We start from the raw sequence: 18,559 nt of genomic DNA, 5'->3' as shown, positions 1-18,559 counted from the left end.
ATTCTCGGGAATGGGTAGAGGATGTCTACGCTGAGGCAGGAAAATTCATTGAGGATCTAGCTCAGCTTCATTCGAAGTTCGTGGCCCTCCTAAGAAGATTAGAGACAGCAGAAGGACTATGGGAGGATGTAGATGTTTACCAAGACTTAACCATTTCCCGGCTCAGGGCTTTGACGAAGACTCCAAGGCAAACTTTGGTGGACGGGAAAGTGATCCAAGAGAATGAAGCCTACGACTTTCCTTGATGGTTCTACGCCATCTGTTCAGGAAAGAACACCCTTGACAAATTCAGCATTGACTCTGTCACCTTGAAGGAGTCTATCAGAGGGATACAGGAAGAAATCCTTAGTGCCATGGAAGCTTTATTTTCAAGGAAACTCAGTGACGGAGGAATAACGGTGAACTCTCTGAAATCCCAGTTGCACGATTTCTTCTTCGTCGGCTCGTTCCCTAAGGAACATTTTGCAAATGTTTCTTCATTCTCCGGTATGATGAAAAAAACACAGGAAGTCATGGCAAAGTGGGAAAGCTTCTTTTCCAAAAGCGAAGAAGAAATTGCCTTGATGGAATTCAACATTGAGAATGTGCCAAGTGTCTCCATCGGAGAACTAGAAGTTGTCGTCGGTAGATTCATTGCATACGCCATTAATGAACGAGATAATGGTCGTCCATTTTTGGACGAAAGTCTTTTGACTGAATAGTAATGGCGTACTTATTGCTGAAGGAATATTGACTAGGCGTGGACCAGTCAATGCATGCCACCACCAGATAGGGAATCTTCTTGCATGTTGCCTTCTCATTATTATTTTATGACAGATTCTTCGTGCATGCGGCCGTCACTTGGAGAATGATGGGCATTTATGATGGTGTCGGTTATATTCTGGGCATGGTCAACATCATGAGGCATTTAATGTGCTGAGGGGGCGCTATTTTAGGCTCTTTTAATTAATTGTGCATGGGCATAATGGGTTATTAATTGCAGATTCCCACCTTGTTGCACCTTGAGTGGGGAATCTTTAGGGCAAACCCTAATTAGGGTTTTTGCATGTAATCATGGCTTGAGGCCTATATAAGGGGGTGACCCCCTCATTTGTAATCAGGAGAGACTATCGTCAGAGATTGTTGCTAAGAGTTTTTGAAGCAAACACTTAATACATTGTTCAATTGTTGGTGTGTTCTTGTGTTGTTTCGGAGCTCGCATGGTCTCATTCTCTTCATAGATTAGATTTGCTTTCATGCTATTAGACGAACTAGATTTGATAGGATCGCTTGTTGCAAAATTCGTGCTCATACTTTTGGTGTGCAGCTGATTGTTGCATACCGTGAAAAGTTAGCCTGAGCCTCCGTTATATGTGTATGTTTAACTTCGATTATCAAGAGAGATTGTTCGACTTGATGGTTTCTCTTGATGATTTGAAAAATCTTTAACACACCCTCTGAAGATTGCACTGCCTTCGTATAAGTTGTGCGTTGCTGGCAAAGCGAAGCGTGGTTGGATTTTGCACAAGATATCCGGTCTCCTTGTCCATAGGATTAGATTACTTTTAGTCTAGTTTTTCTCTACCCTATTCCTATTTACTTTCCGCATAATTCAAAATCCGAAAGATCCAAAACTAGAGCTTTTATTGCAAATCATCCGTATAAAAATCTTTGAGCTTGCATAAGTTTCTTCAACATACGTAAGGCCCCTTGGGTTATCAGCAAACCCATCAAACAACTAAGTCGCATCCACGCACTGAAGGAACCTTGGGAATTAGCCGTTTGAACTTTAAGTAATCCTAGCATACGGACTAATCTTAATCAAGAGAGGATAAGGCGACCGTTGGTGACTTTATTCTGTGTTAGTCGCGGTCATAAAAAACACGTCAACAGAGTGGAAATCCTTTGACCATTGGAGTGTACAAAATCAACAAACTTGTTCATGACTACATCCTCCAAATCAAGATCAAGGAAGAGTCCAACAAATGCTAGCTTGTAAACTTTGTTGACTTCCACTTCTCTAGTTGCAAACCTCATCAATAAAGAAGGGGTCTTAATGCTGTAAAATTTTCAAATCAATGCAAAGGTAAGAAGATGTAGTGGAGTGGTCAATTTGTTCCATTGTCCAACAAGAACTATTTGCACCTATTTGAAGAAAGTTTCTTTAGGATCTTGCTCTCTTATTTATGGCAGTCTTTATCTTCTCAATCATTGAGTTGATGCCACCATATACCTTACCTAAACACGGTTTATTAATGTCAATATAGAAAATCATACTCAAGAAGAGGTTGGTGAAACCAAAAAGATATTCCACAAAATTCCACTAAATGTCATCTAGGATCATCTACTTAATATTTGTTGCCTCACTTTTGTTGATTGCCCCTCTACAAAATAATGTTAACTAATGAACATACTGGAGAGTGCCTCCCAAACCCTCACAAGACGATTATATTGGAGGCAAATAGGGTCCCAGCAACCTTTTCAAAAATGAAAAAAAGAAAAAGAAAAAACAAATAAAATAATATACATAAATTTTAAAATTAAATTATTAAGAGAAAACATCAATAAAAGGCAAAGAAAAAATGCACTTAAATTTTAAAAATTGAATTATTAAGACAAAACATTAAATTGTACTGTTTTACTTACCTTCAATAGTTCTAATTTTGAAAATAAACTGAATATGCCCTCTAACATGTGGTGGTTGGTGATGGACATTTGGATCTTTTCAACCTCAGCATACACTATTTGATTCAATCAATTTTGTTACTCATCTTTTGAAGCATGAGGTTGGGCAAGTGGACAACACAAGGTATCTAAAAGAGGTGTGAATGGCATGCCCCAACAACAACAACCACTCTACAATTTGTTGTGTTGTTTGTTATGACTTGAAAAACATTACTAGGCCCCACTTCTGCATTGGCCCCTATGACGATGTCAACAATAAATTGTGCATCATTTATCTGCCCTCATAATTCACTGTTTTCAAAAACATTGCCTCTTTAGGGAACATTGCAATCACATTAATCGAGGGCCAACTTTTGGTATCCTTCCATCCATTGGAAACGATGACCAACCCCATCTCAACCCACAAACTCCTAATGCGCTTCAATGAATCTTATCTTCTACAAATGTCGCTTTCTCTACCAATAAGGTGCTATACATCTCAAAAATGAGACCCTTGTACCATTTTGAACCATCATTAATTTTCCTTGCCATTTTAGCAATATTGAGCAAACAACATTGAAAATCAAACTCTATGCATGGATGCATCTTCCAATGTGTTGATCAGCAATTTCTTGTATTCATTTTGAAATGCCTTCTCCAATGGTCCCTTCATTCTCTTATGTGCAGTGGTATCTTCTTGATTTGTGGCCAAAAATGTGTGCCTCTTTTACTACAACTTCAAGAGTAGATGGGATAATAGGGAGCCTCATAGCTTGAGATCCTCTCCTTGCCAAAGGATGATAAATTCTACAGGCGATTGTTTCTTCTGATTGGTCTTTCTCTCTAATATATACCTAACACTTTAGATGTTAGCAAAGTTGCATCTTTCTTGTCAAAGCAAGTTTTGATGCCAATTCTAAGAATACCACACAAATGAGCTTTCACCCAACTATAGGAGCTTCTATATTTCTTAGTACACCCGTACAAAACCCAAACATATATCCCACCACCTGTAACCTACAACATCATGTCAACATACATTCATAATGCTAAATTGGGGTCTATTTTGAAGCAAGGTTGACCAAGGAGCTAGAATTGGTTACTATGGCAACAAGGTATAAAAAACACATTCCAGACTAGTGTTTCACAAAGATGCATCCCCCAAAAAACATTTTGTTTCCAAGTTGGGGCGTCCCCAAGATGCAAAAAAGTGGAGGAGATCTCCCCTACCATGCTCACACCACCACCAATGGAGGGGAAACGACCTCAAGATGCTCAACAAAAGCAAGGGCATCTTCAAGTCATCCCACCAATTGGGATGCTTAGAGGGATGCCTTACATTTCTAAATCATCAATAAAATGAAAGAAAAGGTCCCAAAATGGAAATTAAAATCAGAGAAAGAAAAGATCTTTTCTACCTGCAAAAGATCATAATTTGCAAAGATTTGACAATCACTAGGGCACTCAACAAGAGGAATGGAATATTTTTCGTATTCAATCACATTTTTAACTATTCAGTCAAGTGAAGTTGCAATATCCATGCATGGTAAAACTAGCCATAGGAGTCCCCCATTAGTCACGAATCACCTAAAATTGTGCAAATTTTGTATCAAACATGTTGTATAGGGCAATGTACATGTACTCTAAACTCTACGGAACACTCTCTAAGCTCTTGAATTGAATCAATGAACACCATATATTATAAATATTAAAAATATAAATGAAAATTAAATCTCCCACCCATAAATAAAATAAATACCAATTGTGTAGTAATTTCACAAATTATCCTACATAATAGTCTATTACTAAGTATTAGATGAATGAATTTGACATATATATTTATTATTAATAATCTATAAATAAATATTATGATATATATTATTAATCATATTAAAATATTTATTATTATTATATTATATGGTCATCAACCCCCTACTATCCCTAAATTCAAGTCCTTGGTCCCCTTGTCCTCAAAAACTCCATGGCATTATGTTCCAAATAAATGAAAGCAAAACATATATATATATATATATCCTAACTCACATATATTTTAAATATAGAATAATATATATATATATATAATATATAGAATAATATATATATATATATATATATATATATATATATATATATATATATATATATATATAACTCATTTATATTTTAAACATAGAATAATGAAAATGATGAGGATTCATAATATAAAGGTTATAGCATTAGGATTTTTACTTTATTATTTTATTAGCTTTTAATCTATATAAAAAGTTAAATGTAAAACTTAAATGTAAAAGTCAAATGTTAGTTTCCTAGTTGTTAGTAGGTTAGTTATTGAGCTAATTATTAATTAGTTTTTGTTTTATTCTTCACATTGAGATTTGGAAAATATTTCCAAATAGTTTAATTTAGGTATATTCATGCCTCTATATTTGTAATATTTCTTCACATATGACATATTGGGAAATACAAGATTGTAATTTCATTTTGCACAGACTACTATCTTTGTGTTGAATTTGATCTCTGACTTTTGCTTGCTTCATTTCCATATCAGTTGGTATTAGATCATGAAGATCACCATTTCAATCTATGTATTAATGGTCTTCATTGGAATTCCAACAGACATATATTCACAATGTTTCTTATACATCAGCAATGAGTATTTAGTACAGCCATGTCCTCCATTGCGAGTATTCTCGGGATAAAAAGGCAATATAAGTTTCTATTGAGTGGACATTTGCTACATCAATTGGAGAAAGCTGCCACCATTATTGATCTCCAATTTTCCGATAAGGCACAATGTAGAAGGAAAGAGGGCATGTTTCATAAGAAATTGAGCAGAAACACCAATTTGTTGTTTGTGCCCAGTGTAAAGGTGAAAAGAGTTAGAGAGAAGTTGAAATTTGTCCATTGGCTTAAGTCATTGTGGCTGCATACTATTTGACTGCCAAAGCACAAGTAGCACCATGGAATTTAAGAGGGGGGGGTGAACCAATCCGGACCTTAAAACAACTTATTTATAATCCTTTAAACTTCAAACCACATTAAGTTATCTCTACAACTATGAAACATGAAAGCACAAAGCACAATACACACAAGAACACCAAATTTACGTAGAAACCCCAAGGAGGGAAAAACCACAATGAGAATCACACTCACGATATGAATAGCTGGTTACAATGCTTAAGGCTCAAGACCAAGGGGCTCACTGCACCTAAATAGACTTGCAAAACTAAGGTACACAACCTTAGGACAAGATACAAAAGACTTGCATTACTGAAGCGCACTACTCCAGGGCAAGATACAAGAACTACACAGGCTACCAAGGGACTCACTGTCTTCCGATAGGTACAAGAAATAATGAATTGTAATGAACAAGATCTCCTGATCATGAAACTATCCTTGAACCTCTGTGTCAAGCGAACAATATCATGACAACCATCTTTGACTTCATTCACTCTCTCAACACACTGTCACACTGAAGATATGATCATCAAGGCTCACCATAAACTGAAATTCACACTTCTGCTACTTGCATATCTTTCAAATCCAATTCACAACAATTCACACACCAAATCACACATCCGCACTTCCATTTATACAAGATTATACATTGAAACCATCAACTAGGTCGACCACAGACAAAATATACATGAATTACATAAACTAGGCCACCCGGTCCAAAAATACATAATGTGGTCCACTCTAGGAGATAAAGGGGACCCAAACATATCACAACACATCTTCCTAAACTGGATCCAACAAACCACACACACTAACACTCCCTCCGAAGTCAACGAAAAACGTAACGTGTCGAAAAACAACGAAACACGACCCAAACACATCACCCAATGCAACATACTTAATGCACATCTACACACGCCATGGTGAGACCCATATCAACATACTAACTCGACCTCCAATGCATATCCAAGCCAAAGGAATATGATCCAAATAAGATAAATCCACTGAGTCAACCAGAGGCCAACACAACTAACAACGCTAAACACAGAACAACTGTAATATTCCTTGCCAATTCTGACCTCAAAATGTTGATTAGAGGCTCAAAGAATATCGTCAAACACTTTGCATACAACCTCTTTACTGGCTGTTTCTATGTTTCAGTCTGATAATGATTGCTTGAAATGATGTCAAAAGTAATTTAAATGCTTTCCAAATGATTACTAAGATGTCTAGGCAAAGAACTAAAATGTAAGTGCAATTCATTTGCCTTTATGAATGCATATAGATGACCCACACAATGTAAATATGCACCTACAACAACTAGACATTAATTCAAACAATTGGCATGCAATCTATTATGCTGTCTATGAAGATTATAACCATAGGCATTACATCAAACATCTATCATGCAAGCTCTCCTTCCTTTCATTGATGTTCTATCTCATTCAATTTATTCAATGGCTTACAAACCAAATGCATTCCCAAAGGAATGAGTAAGTATTTTTATCAAAACCTGATAATAGGCAGCCACTGCTGAAGCTGATTACAAATTCAATCTGCTGCATATAAGTCACTGCTGGGACTGATTATAAGTTCGAACTGCTGTATGCATGGATTTTAATTCACTATTGGCTGCAAAACACAGAGCTACAGGCCTGCTTGTTAAGGAGTTTTCAATCTGCAATGTTTGTCCCTTTTAATTTGCTCTCAAAGCCTGCTGTAACATTCTGGGAAAAATATTTTGTTGATAATATGAATTTGTGTGCAGACCCTAGCTGCCATTATGCTAAAAACATGAATTAAGAACCTGCAATAAACTCCATAGTGATTCCTGAGTGAAACCACCTCACAATGGTGCTTGGGTTTTCGTCCCACACCAAGAAATCCAAGGGTTTTCGTCCTTAGAACAATCCAATCACTGATTTCCAGCAACAATGGAGAAATAGCTTCAATGAAATAATCTCATAACATGCTCTTGAAGAAAGACAAGGTTTGTTTATAAAGACTCCTCAAACTCCAAATCAATCTCCACACTCAATGTGGGATAAATCCTCCTTTAATTTTAATTCCTCCTTATGAAGTCGGCCATCTAGAATCTTCTAACAAATCATTAATAATATAATTTTATAATTGCACTTTATGTCATTTAATTTCCTCCTTGGCTAGGCGCTCAATAATTAATTAAAACATGGTCCCATTTTAATGATGAGTATGACCATTTCTTTATGAAATAATAATAACTTATAATATAACAATAAATGAACTCATAATAAAATTTATTAATAAAGTTATCACTTTATTAATAATCAAATAAGTATGACTCCATGATTAATCAATATTTCTTCATTTTGTCTACACCGGGGAGTAGACCATTTTGTCCTTTGTCCAACCCACTAACTTACTAAAAATAGAAAGGGTCCCTCTCGATCACCTCCTAACTTACTATAAATAGTAAGTATATGAAATTGAGTCCAAACGAAGTCCAATTTGAACCAAACGAAGAGCAATCCTGAGCACTTTTGGCATCCGAAATGGGAATAAGCCTCCTACACTGCCAACTGGAACCCTCTAAACGTCAGTCTTAGCCTACGAGGGCCAATAATAGGCTAATCCAATCATAAACCATATCATCCGAAAAAGGGGACATTACAACAACATAACTTCACTTGCCAATCAAACCAACACTAGAAATCTAAACTGGAACACTACACAAACCATATGAACATGTCCTCCACCCACAACACTTGAATCACCATAGCGGAGCAATGCAGAACATTCTTCGAACTAGTCCTGAAAGACAACCTCACTGTCACTCAACAGCCAAAACCAACTACATCATCAAAGCAACGGAGAACCTGAAAACATGATAGTGCAACATCCACAGAATATAGAAATTATATCAAAAACCGCTGGCCATGAACATCAAGAACTGGAGGAATGTAGAGCATTCTTCCATTAAGACATTTAAATACTCTTTCCTACATATTGAAACTTCCACTACACTAGCCTTCCAAAAACACCTCATACTTACTCGACATCACCACCAAACAACATAACAACATTTAAACACTCATTTCCGAACCATCTACAACATCTGCATAGCTGAGTAACTACAACTACCACACATAGTGACATCAATGACAATACCAGACAAGTTGACATAAATGACAATATAAGCAACACAACTCAAGTTTCCAACATTATTGTTGCTCAACCCAGTAAATTAGAGATTTGCAGTAGTGACAGATGCAACTCGTGTGCAAAGCTATGAGGAAACTTGTTGAGGCAGCCTACAAACATATTCAGCGGACTCCATGTTGTGTGCATGCCATGAACAATGCACTCAAAGACATGGGGACGATTGAGTGGATTAGAGGAGTGGTCAGCGATGTGAGAGATGTGCAGTTGTTTATTCACAACTACCATACTTCACATGCTCTCCTCAGAAGCTTCTCTAAGAAAGAGTTTTGACTAGATATGCATCCTATTTCATTCTCTTGGAGAGAATGAGTTGCAAGAGGCACTACAACTCATGGTTATGAAAGCTGATTGGAATTGATGGGCTGAGTCCAAGACAGAGCAAGGGAGGAGGGTGAAGGATATAGTGAAGAGTGATATGTTTTGAAGTGATGCAAAATACATAGTTTCCATCATTGCTCCAGTTTTCCAGGTCATCAAATATAGGGATCGAGATGCACCTAACCTTGGAGAGGTGTATGAGTGCATCGATTCTATGCTTGACCAAATGAGGGTTGTTGTGCGAGTGAAGTACCCAACTTTAGTATTCTACAATGAGCACATTTAGCCAATCATTCAGTGGAGATGGGAGAGGCTCAACACTCACTTGTATATGGCTGCCTAAGCATTAAATCCTAAGTGGTACAAGACTAGGCCTAGTAGAGTTACACCAATTCAGGATGCTAAAGTGAAAGCAAGGTTCTTTAGGTGCAATGAGAGGGTATATGATGCTAATAATGCCAATACAATTCGCACTGAGTGGACCAAATTTGCCACTCTGAGGGGTTATTCTGAGGCGGCCAAGATGGATATGGCAACTATGGCACAAGAGGACCCAATTTTGTGGACGAACTACCATGGACCAAAACCTTTGACTACCACTCTAGCCATACGATGGCTATCTCAGGTTTCTAGTTCTTCAATTGCTGAAAGGAACTGGCTTACCTATTGCTTCATCCACTCTCTTAAGAGGAACAAACTTACCTCTAGGAGAGCACAGAAGCTTGTGGCCATACATACTACATAGTGCTTTGCATCTCATTGATTGCAAGGCACTTGTGTACAAAGGGAGTCCAGCAGCATGATGGAATGTAGAGTCAGAGGAGCCATCAAAGATTGATGAGGATGCTACGACTTCAGATGCAAGGCTGGTTGGTGTTAGTTTAACAGAGCTTGACCATGAGTCCAACAGTTCCAACAATGAGGAGTTTGGTGATGACTAGAGGACTCCCTTCACTACATTTTGACATTTTGAACTTATTTTGATATCATGGTACTCATCTTTATGGTATTTTTGATATAATAGAAATCTCCAAATTGACATTCTCATTTGTCAAACCTTATTTAGTATTCAAGTATTTGAAATGAAAATCTTAAATCTTAGTATTTAGTATTTGTAATTTTGATGTTTTACTAATTTGCCAAAGTTCCATTTGAAATGCAATTCTTATACATCTTTTCATAACTAATTTTTCAAGTACTCTATGTATATCAGCACCGCTCACCCCCCAGCCCCCCCTCCCCAAACTTAGGCCCCCAGTCCCCACATCAAGAAACTCGGTGGAACATTGTTGCAAAATAAACTAGAAATAAACACATGAATGATGTATATGAGAGTTGCAAAGTAATTCAATAGAGTTTCAATATGACATCTTAATTCATTTACTCATAGATTCTCTTATATGAAAACTACAATAAGGAAACAATTCCAGCGCACAACCCCTTTCCCTAAGTGCAAAGGTTCTATATAAACTCCTTAATGGCTTCCAAGTAAACACTAAAATCGGCAACTACTAAAAACTATTTCTTGTAGCTACCACAAGCCAATGATGTATTATCATACCCATTGGTGATAATCAAAACATAACTTATACAAATTATACTATAGAAAAGCACTAAATTAAATATTTTCAATATAATATTTGTATATAAAAATAAAGTTTTCATATTATAAAATTATAAATTGACTGATTTTTTGGTATTAACACTAAATATTTAATATCTTTGAATCTTGTCCCATATCTTCCATCAGAAAACATCAACTGTGAGGCAGATTTGCCGATGTCAAAACCCTAGATGTATTGAATGAAGGAAATAATTGCAAGAATCACATAATAAAAAACTTAACCACTAGTATTGATAAGATTAGAATTTTGAACATAGCAGCATCAAAATTTGTACTAATGATGATCCAGCAGGCTCTTTGCCCAATTTGTATACATATTAAGGATGAGATTGACGCACCTCAAACCTTGTAATGTCCCCTTTCTAGTCAGTTCAATATGGTGGACCCTTAGCCAATCTGGTGGGTTCCCATGGGCTAATGAATTAGGGTTAGGGGACTCATGGAGATAGTCTATCCAACAATTTAGCAGTGACAAGTGTTATTTGAGCTCCAATGTGCACAATGTGCACAATGTGCACAATGCTCTTTTCTAGAGTGGTTTTGATGATTTTCAATGCTTACTATTTTTAGTAAATCAATCGTGTGCATCGACTAAGCCAATTGTCAGTGTTGCTGTTTTTAAATGTGTTGGTCGATGCGATTAATATCGATATCTTCATTTATTTCTTTTTATACCTAGGGTATCCCCAATCTTCGCGGCCCCAGCCCAACATTTCCTCCCAAGGGCGAGTCTAGGGGCGAGACTAGTCCTTGGGGGGGTGAATCCGCAACCCGCAAGCAGTCCCCACTCTTAAACTCGGGAGGGAGTTGAACCCGAGACAGATGGGGAGCAAACCCACCACCCAAGCCAACTCACTACCTATGTCGTCTAATATCTTCATATTTAGTATAGTCCAATACATTTTAATTAAATAACGATAAGTTATTAAATAATAAAGTTAAATTGAATATTTAACTTTATCATTATTTTTAATTTATTAAATAAAGGACTACAGTGGCACCAAAAGTTAAGTATTTTATTTAATGAAAGGGACCGTCTAGCCACTTTATGAGGGAGACATAAGGATTAAAAATAAATTAATATTACATCCCTGGGCATGGAATTTGGGGAGGTTATTTAATGTGTTTTGGAGCTCATTCTTGGCATGCTTGGATTGATATTTTGATAAACTTGTTTGCTGGAGGAACTTCTTCTTCTTGAAGGTTTGTGAGGACGAAATCCCTTGCAAGCAACATCTTTCACTTTGGTGAGAGACCCAATTTGGAGGATTTTTGGTGGTTCCATTTAGAAGTCACATTGGAGCTTCATTGGTGTTTAATACCTTATTCTTCAGCTTTGGAGCTTCAGATTGACAAAGTTCATTCATTGTGACTGATTAAGGAGGATTTCTGAGTTTCTTGCACATTTGTTGGCTGTTTGAGGCTAGCCATACAACCCTTCTTGGCTGGTTGCACTTTCCAGGAGGTGGTGTGAGGGTTTACAAAGGGTTTTTCTTGGAGTTTGGGGGTTGTTTGCTGGAGTTGAGAGACATCTTGGGCCTGCACCTTCAATTCTATTCCTTTTGTGGCTTTGGGAAGAGTTATTAAGGAGTGGCGTCCAAAATACAAGTTCCAGTTTGCAGATTTTGATACCAGTTCAATATTTCTCATTGCTGCATTGTATGGGTATGTCTGAAATACATTTGTAATGTCATTTCATGAACTGGGTTGTTCATACTTTGAGAAATATTGTATCTTCAGTTCTGAAATAAAATTTGGGATATTTCAGCCTGATGATTTCCCAAATATTGTCAATTTTCTGAGTTATTTAATTGCTGAAAGCATTTCTATTATCTGCACTTTTCTTTATTTTACAAAACAATTCCAAAACACAAAACAATACACAAAAAACAAGGCAGAACAGGGCTGCATATTACAAACCTCCAAGCCAAGTTATTATTGTTTCTGAGATATTGCAGCTGGTTAGCAAGAGAAACAGATGTTTATGTATTGGTTCGTCAATTTAACTTATCATGTTGTCACTATATGTGTGGTGATATTTTGATGAGACCTGTTTGTATCTTAAGACTAGTGATTACTGAATTAAAAAGCCCTTCAAAAAGCATATTAGCAAAGTGGTGGCATAATAGTATGGAATAGTAATATACAATTAATCATTTCAGACAGTCCCTTTCCCTAATAAAAATCCTACCTCTGCTATGGAAGTTGCAACGCTGAGGCCAGCAAGCTCCTGCATCCAGTCGAATGATTATGAGAGTTAATTTAAATTGCCCATAGCCACAAATCTTGCATCTGCAAAAATTCTGCTTGTTGACTCTAACACTAGACAAAATAATTTAAAATGTATATTCTAAAACTCATGGTGCAAATGGTTTTGTGTCCAAATCAGATTGATCAGTATCAGTGTCAATAATAAAAATAAAAGTAACATACCATCAGCTGGTCTACACTAAATCCAAGTGGACCCATAAGGAGTTCATCAATTGCAGCAGCATCCATCTGTGAAATGTATGATATTAATTCTGGATCATGGATGTGCTTAAGGGACTGAATAACTTTTGTTCCCATTTCTGCAGATCCTCCAATGCTCTGATGATAATCACGTTTAATTGATGAAAATCTGGAATAAATGCCTTGCACCTGAGAGCTCCAGATGCAACTACAAGACTACAAATAACATACAAAATCAGTTGACATAATTTGTTCAGAAGCATCTTGCTTGAGAAAAGAAAAGAATAGCTTATAAAAGCCAGCGTTCTTTACTCAGACTTTTAGCAGGCATCCATGCAAGTTCAGGCATTCCATCAATGAGGCACTAGCAAACAGGGAGAAACAATCAGGACTTTTTTGTTAAGGTATCATACATCTTTTTTGATATCCAGATTATGTTTTTTCAATTGTCTGCAGCAAGACCGTATTCTCAAGCAGCAAAATTTCTTTGAGAATATGAACCACAGATCATGGAAAACTTGAATCGCATAATTTACACATGCACACAAACATGATTTTGAAATTGAACAAAATTCCATCCTTTTTTAATTTTAATAAATATGTACGGCATGCTTTGGACAAAGGAAAAAATTAAGGAGAGTTTGCCAGTATTCAATACTAATAGCACACAACTACAAGTGTTAACAGATGATTTCAGAAGTCTTCGTAGTGAATAAGCAATTCACAACAAAACATCCTTGACAATAATAATACATAAAAGCCAACTCTTTATGTTATGCAACATAGATAGCTCCTATAACGGTTGGCAGAATTTAGAAGAGAAGGTAAATAGAAAATTCATATTCAGATAATGGAAAATTAGAATAAAAATGACTTACAAATTGTAAATTTATCCCATAATAGTGACGTCTAGGATAATTTCCCACAGCCATAATCATTTGCCAAACAGGCCAGATCCATGTAAGACAGACTTCATGATGGTGGAACACATCTTCTATGTCATGAAAAACCAAAAAACAATTCAAGACAACGCAAAAGGCATTTAAAAAGTCCATGGCATTTGATCCACAATGCTAATTCTCTTAAAGAGGAGCTCCAAAAATCTCACACTCAAATTGTTGCTGCAGAGAGAGATTACAAATGGGCATCCACAACCACATGATGGTGATTAGTGATCCACGCCCATCTAGGTTGATTTCTTTGCCAACCAAATGAGAGCATTCATAGGTTTGAGAAGGCACTGGTAATGTCTGTATTGCTTGCTAGAATTGTAATAGCTCCCTTCAAGTATCATGTCACACAATCATGTCCTTCTCATCGAGATCACTGAGAGCCCCAAACGAGACCCCCCCCCCCCAAATTTGTCACCGATCATCAAGGATCTTGCCTTTCTGACATGAGACTCAAAGATCAAGTGATATCCATAGACCTGATGGCGTGGAATCACATATTCATGACTGCCTCTGATCTATGATTTCACTGATAGTTCCTTATGAGCACTCTGTATAAATGCAGCTTCGAATCTGCTGGTGGTATCCATACCTCTTTGAGATATCTTCTTTATGGTTTGTTACTTCCCCCCAACTTCATCCTTTTTTTTGTTCATAGTAATGATGATCCAAACCTTTACATATGCTAAGATTTTCCATTGTATCATCCTTCTGTATGATTTTTTGGCCTAACTAGGAGCATCTAGATGCCTCTTTGTGACTAGACCAAAGATGGGCTTTCTTATAAGAAATTCAAGTTGTAAAGATCTTCTATACATGGATAAAATCCATATACAATGTTTCATGGGCTAAGTAGTATTGATATCTTAGAGCTCTTTATTATTGCTGCCATGAGGCTCAACATGACTATAGTCGACCATCAAAAGTAAAACTAGAGTCAATTAAGGATGCCCTCTCTTAGAGCACTCATGTTTAGCACAAACATACCTTATCTTACATCTTGATTGTAATGCTTCTTTTTGTCAATGATGTAATCCTCCTAGCTCATTCTCCCAAGGGATTTCATAATTGGATACTCTTGTTTTCTTTTCCATACTCTACTATTTAGAGGTTAACTTTAGAAAGACTAAAATTATAGTCTTCAATTGAGGTTTCCCTTCTCCCAACAACATATTAGAATTTTAATTTGCACCTTTCAGAGGGACACAAAACAAAACAAATGTGTGGTAAAACCACTATTCAAACTAGAAAGGGAAGCTCTTTATAAATTAAACAATAATGTAAAACTGCACAATATGTACTTGCAATTCACAATCTTTAAAATGATTTTTTAGGGTGTTTCACGTTCAAGCTAAAAAATTTGGATACACATCTTTTCGGTTTTGCCTAGGGTAAAAGGTTAAGACACTCTTTCAACATTGGGCAAAGGACTTTTATGCTTTTTGAATTAAAACAAATCTATGACTACACACTTACACCATTAAGTTAAAAACAAGGACTGAGCAGGGTAAGCACACACAGAATTGACTAGGCTAACACATAGAAATGAATGCTACGGTTAAATTGAATGTAAACCACGAGCAACACCTCTGAGCTTGCCTACAATACAAGTCTTGCAAATTTTCCAAAGCAATTTAACCCTTAGCACACATAATTAAACATCACAATAAATATTTATAAGCAAGATAGGCATAATAAGTGTCATTAAGTGATACGAATTATGGACCGTAATAACACTAAATACTCAATGAATATCAACTCCAACGATATGTAGGCATTAGAATTACTATTGATTCAACCAAGTGAAAAAAGGCACTTATTCATACTATTTACAAACAATTGCATGAATACAAATGAAACTAATTAATTAGACTTCTACCTTAACTACAATTGTTTTTACATGATTTGAAGGTTTTATTACAAATTAACCCTGTTCACTAATTCTAAGTTTATATGAGATTACTAGTTCAACTAACAATTGAAATCATTACAATTATCCCTTAAAGCTCATGTCTCGCACATGATGAGATAGGCAATCTAACAATAGTTGATTCCCAGCCATAAATAGAGGATGCTAAAAATAGCAAGTTCTAGTTAAAAATAGCTTTATTCTATAATATGCCCTGTGTTCGAAAATGATGACAGCTAAAAATGGCGACACTTTTTAACACATGCTCAAAATAGGTTTTCTGGAAGCAGCTTTGGAGCTGATTCTGCTGAGTCTTCTCTTCTATGCATGTCATGGTGGAACTCTGAAAAGTTGAAAACTCCTGACATCTTCACAATTTTGGCTGGATGTTTTGGCTCTGAAAAAAATTTCATTCCATTGATTCTACATCAAATCCTAGCTGAGAATATGGCAATTTAACTGATCTAAAATTGTAGCATTTATCCTTTGCCATATATGTTGATATTTGTATGTAGGCTTGCCGAGATGACGACAAAACAACAGTATAAGAATTGAAAAATGTTTTAACCACTCGGCACATGTAGAAGTCTGATTTTTTGAGATGTGAAGCCTTGTGAAAACAAAGAAAAACCCTTCTTATCAGTCTAAATCTGCATGATATGATAAATACTCCATTGAAAACTCAATAAGATCACTGTTACACTGCTGCCATCTGTTCACAAACTCGCTCAAATGATGACTGAATATTGTCTTGAAATACTGGACACACCCAGTCTACTGGAAACTAAAATAGTCATCATGCATGCTTATAATTGTAAGCTTGCTGCAATAATGACCAAGCTATTTGCAATTTTGAAAAGGTAAATTAACCAAGGTTTTGAACTTGCAATTATTAACTGAATACCAATCCAAAATTCTGAGTGCAGCTGATAGTTTAAAATTCTAAATTTTCTGTGCAAATCCATGTGGAAGAAAAAAACCCTCGCCAAAAGAATGAAGATTACCCAATTCCAATGCAAATTATTGCTGGTATCAGGTGACTTTTCTGTAGGTAATAAAGTCTGGTATAAAACCTTACTGTACTGACACAGATCCTTTCAATGATGGAAGACACTGCTGATCAAGTGTTATGAATGATCTGTTGTAGGTGGCAAAGACCCTACTATCCTCACTAAAACCCTCTTCAATAAAAAATCTGCAATAGACCCACTCTTTGTATGAGCTCACATCTATATAGCAGATCAGCCATATCTGCTCGTTGAAGGGTGTGCTCTATTGATAGCTTGAACAAGCCTTCCTTTGGAATTAATTGACCATTTTCTTATGTATCACATGCCTCTATTAATGGATTTGCATAGTTTGAGAAATCTTGACCAGCAATGCTACCAAACACAACCAAAAAATGGATTTTGATCTTTGACTTCAAATTTACTTTCACAATTGCAGGCATGTGCCATTTTATGGGATTTCCTTATTCTGATTTCCTTGTTAGTATGCAAGCTAATCACCTCAAAAATCTATATGATGCAATCAATTTTTCTTTATACTTTTTTCTGAGGCACATGATCTAACACCACATATGCACCTAAGTATAGATTGTGGAAAACCCTCCCTATTCTGAGACACATGCCTAGACATTAAAAAACTTCAAAACACACCTCATAATCGCTATGTATGCATCCATGTTGTTTTGATCGGCAAAGAAGAATGAGTTTTTTGTTCAACGTGCATCACTGCTCAAGTGCACCCCTAACTAACAGAATGAAAACTTGATCTCCTATAATGGTGTGCCTATAATCTCACGCATGTTCATGCACTCTAAGTTCTATGTACACGGGAATAACATTAGTTAATTGTGTGTAATTGTTTTGGTTAGTTGGCAACCGAGGGGTGGAAGTTGCGGTGCGACGGTTGGCGCTCGCACCCCCTCGGTACCCTTTTATACTCCAGAATGTAACTTGTAAAACACGTTTGTGATGAATAGAACATCTGAGATACTTTGTCTGAGATTTACGGCATTATTCTGCGTTATGTCCTTTATGTCTTAAGTTATTCACCCGAGAGGGCAAACATTTGGCGCCGTTGCCTAGACGAACTCGGGAACGGAAGACACGGATGGCGCACAGACACAATGGGCCTACCCGTTGGTGAAGTAAACCCGGAGGCCGACGACGCGCGGACAGAACTTTACACAGGAGAAGACACGGCAACGCGAGAATTTTCAATTTTGCTCCAGGTAGCCATTCAGACATACGTTCGACGAGAAGCGATGGAGGCAGTGGATACAAAAGAGAAGGAGTTACTGGAGCCAGCACACATGGTGAAGACAGCTCTAGAGAAGGTCCTCGTAGCGGAACGGGATGTGGCTGCACGCACTCAGCAGGTGTATGAGCTTCGTGCCCGCTTGGCGACCCAGACACCGCCATCTCACACTTCTACTTCAGGGACGCTTTCTCAGCCCCCTCCCTAGTCTTTCAGATATCTTGTATAGGTTGCATTATCTCC

General features: G+C 36.8%; 1 protein-coding gene across 1 annotated transcript in view; it reads right to left on the bottom strand.

Moving 5' to 3' along the window:
- LOC131062988 (uncharacterized) overlaps nt 1-18,559 on the bottom strand; it is a 75,813-nt gene that overhangs the window by 47,886 nt on the left and 9,368 nt on the right. Inside the window, exons 4-5 of the mRNA XM_059215510.1 lie at nt 13,178-13,411; nt 12,936-12,974 (exon numbers count right to left, since the gene is read on the bottom strand). Of these exons, the coding sequence (XP_059071493.1) occupies nt 12,936-12,974; nt 13,178-13,411 (273 nt within the window). The remainder of the gene's footprint in view (nt 1-12,935; nt 12,975-13,177; nt 13,412-18,559) is intronic.

The sequence above is a fragment of the Cryptomeria japonica genome, chromosome 2 (genome assembly GCF_030272615.1).
Source record: "Cryptomeria japonica chromosome 2, Sugi_1.0, whole genome shotgun sequence".
NCBI classification, from domain to species: Eukaryota; Viridiplantae; Streptophyta; class Pinopsida; order Cupressales; family Cupressaceae; genus Cryptomeria; species Cryptomeria japonica.
The sequence above is the reverse complement of the archived record's forward strand: the minus strand, read 5'-3'. Positions and strand labels throughout refer to the sequence as shown.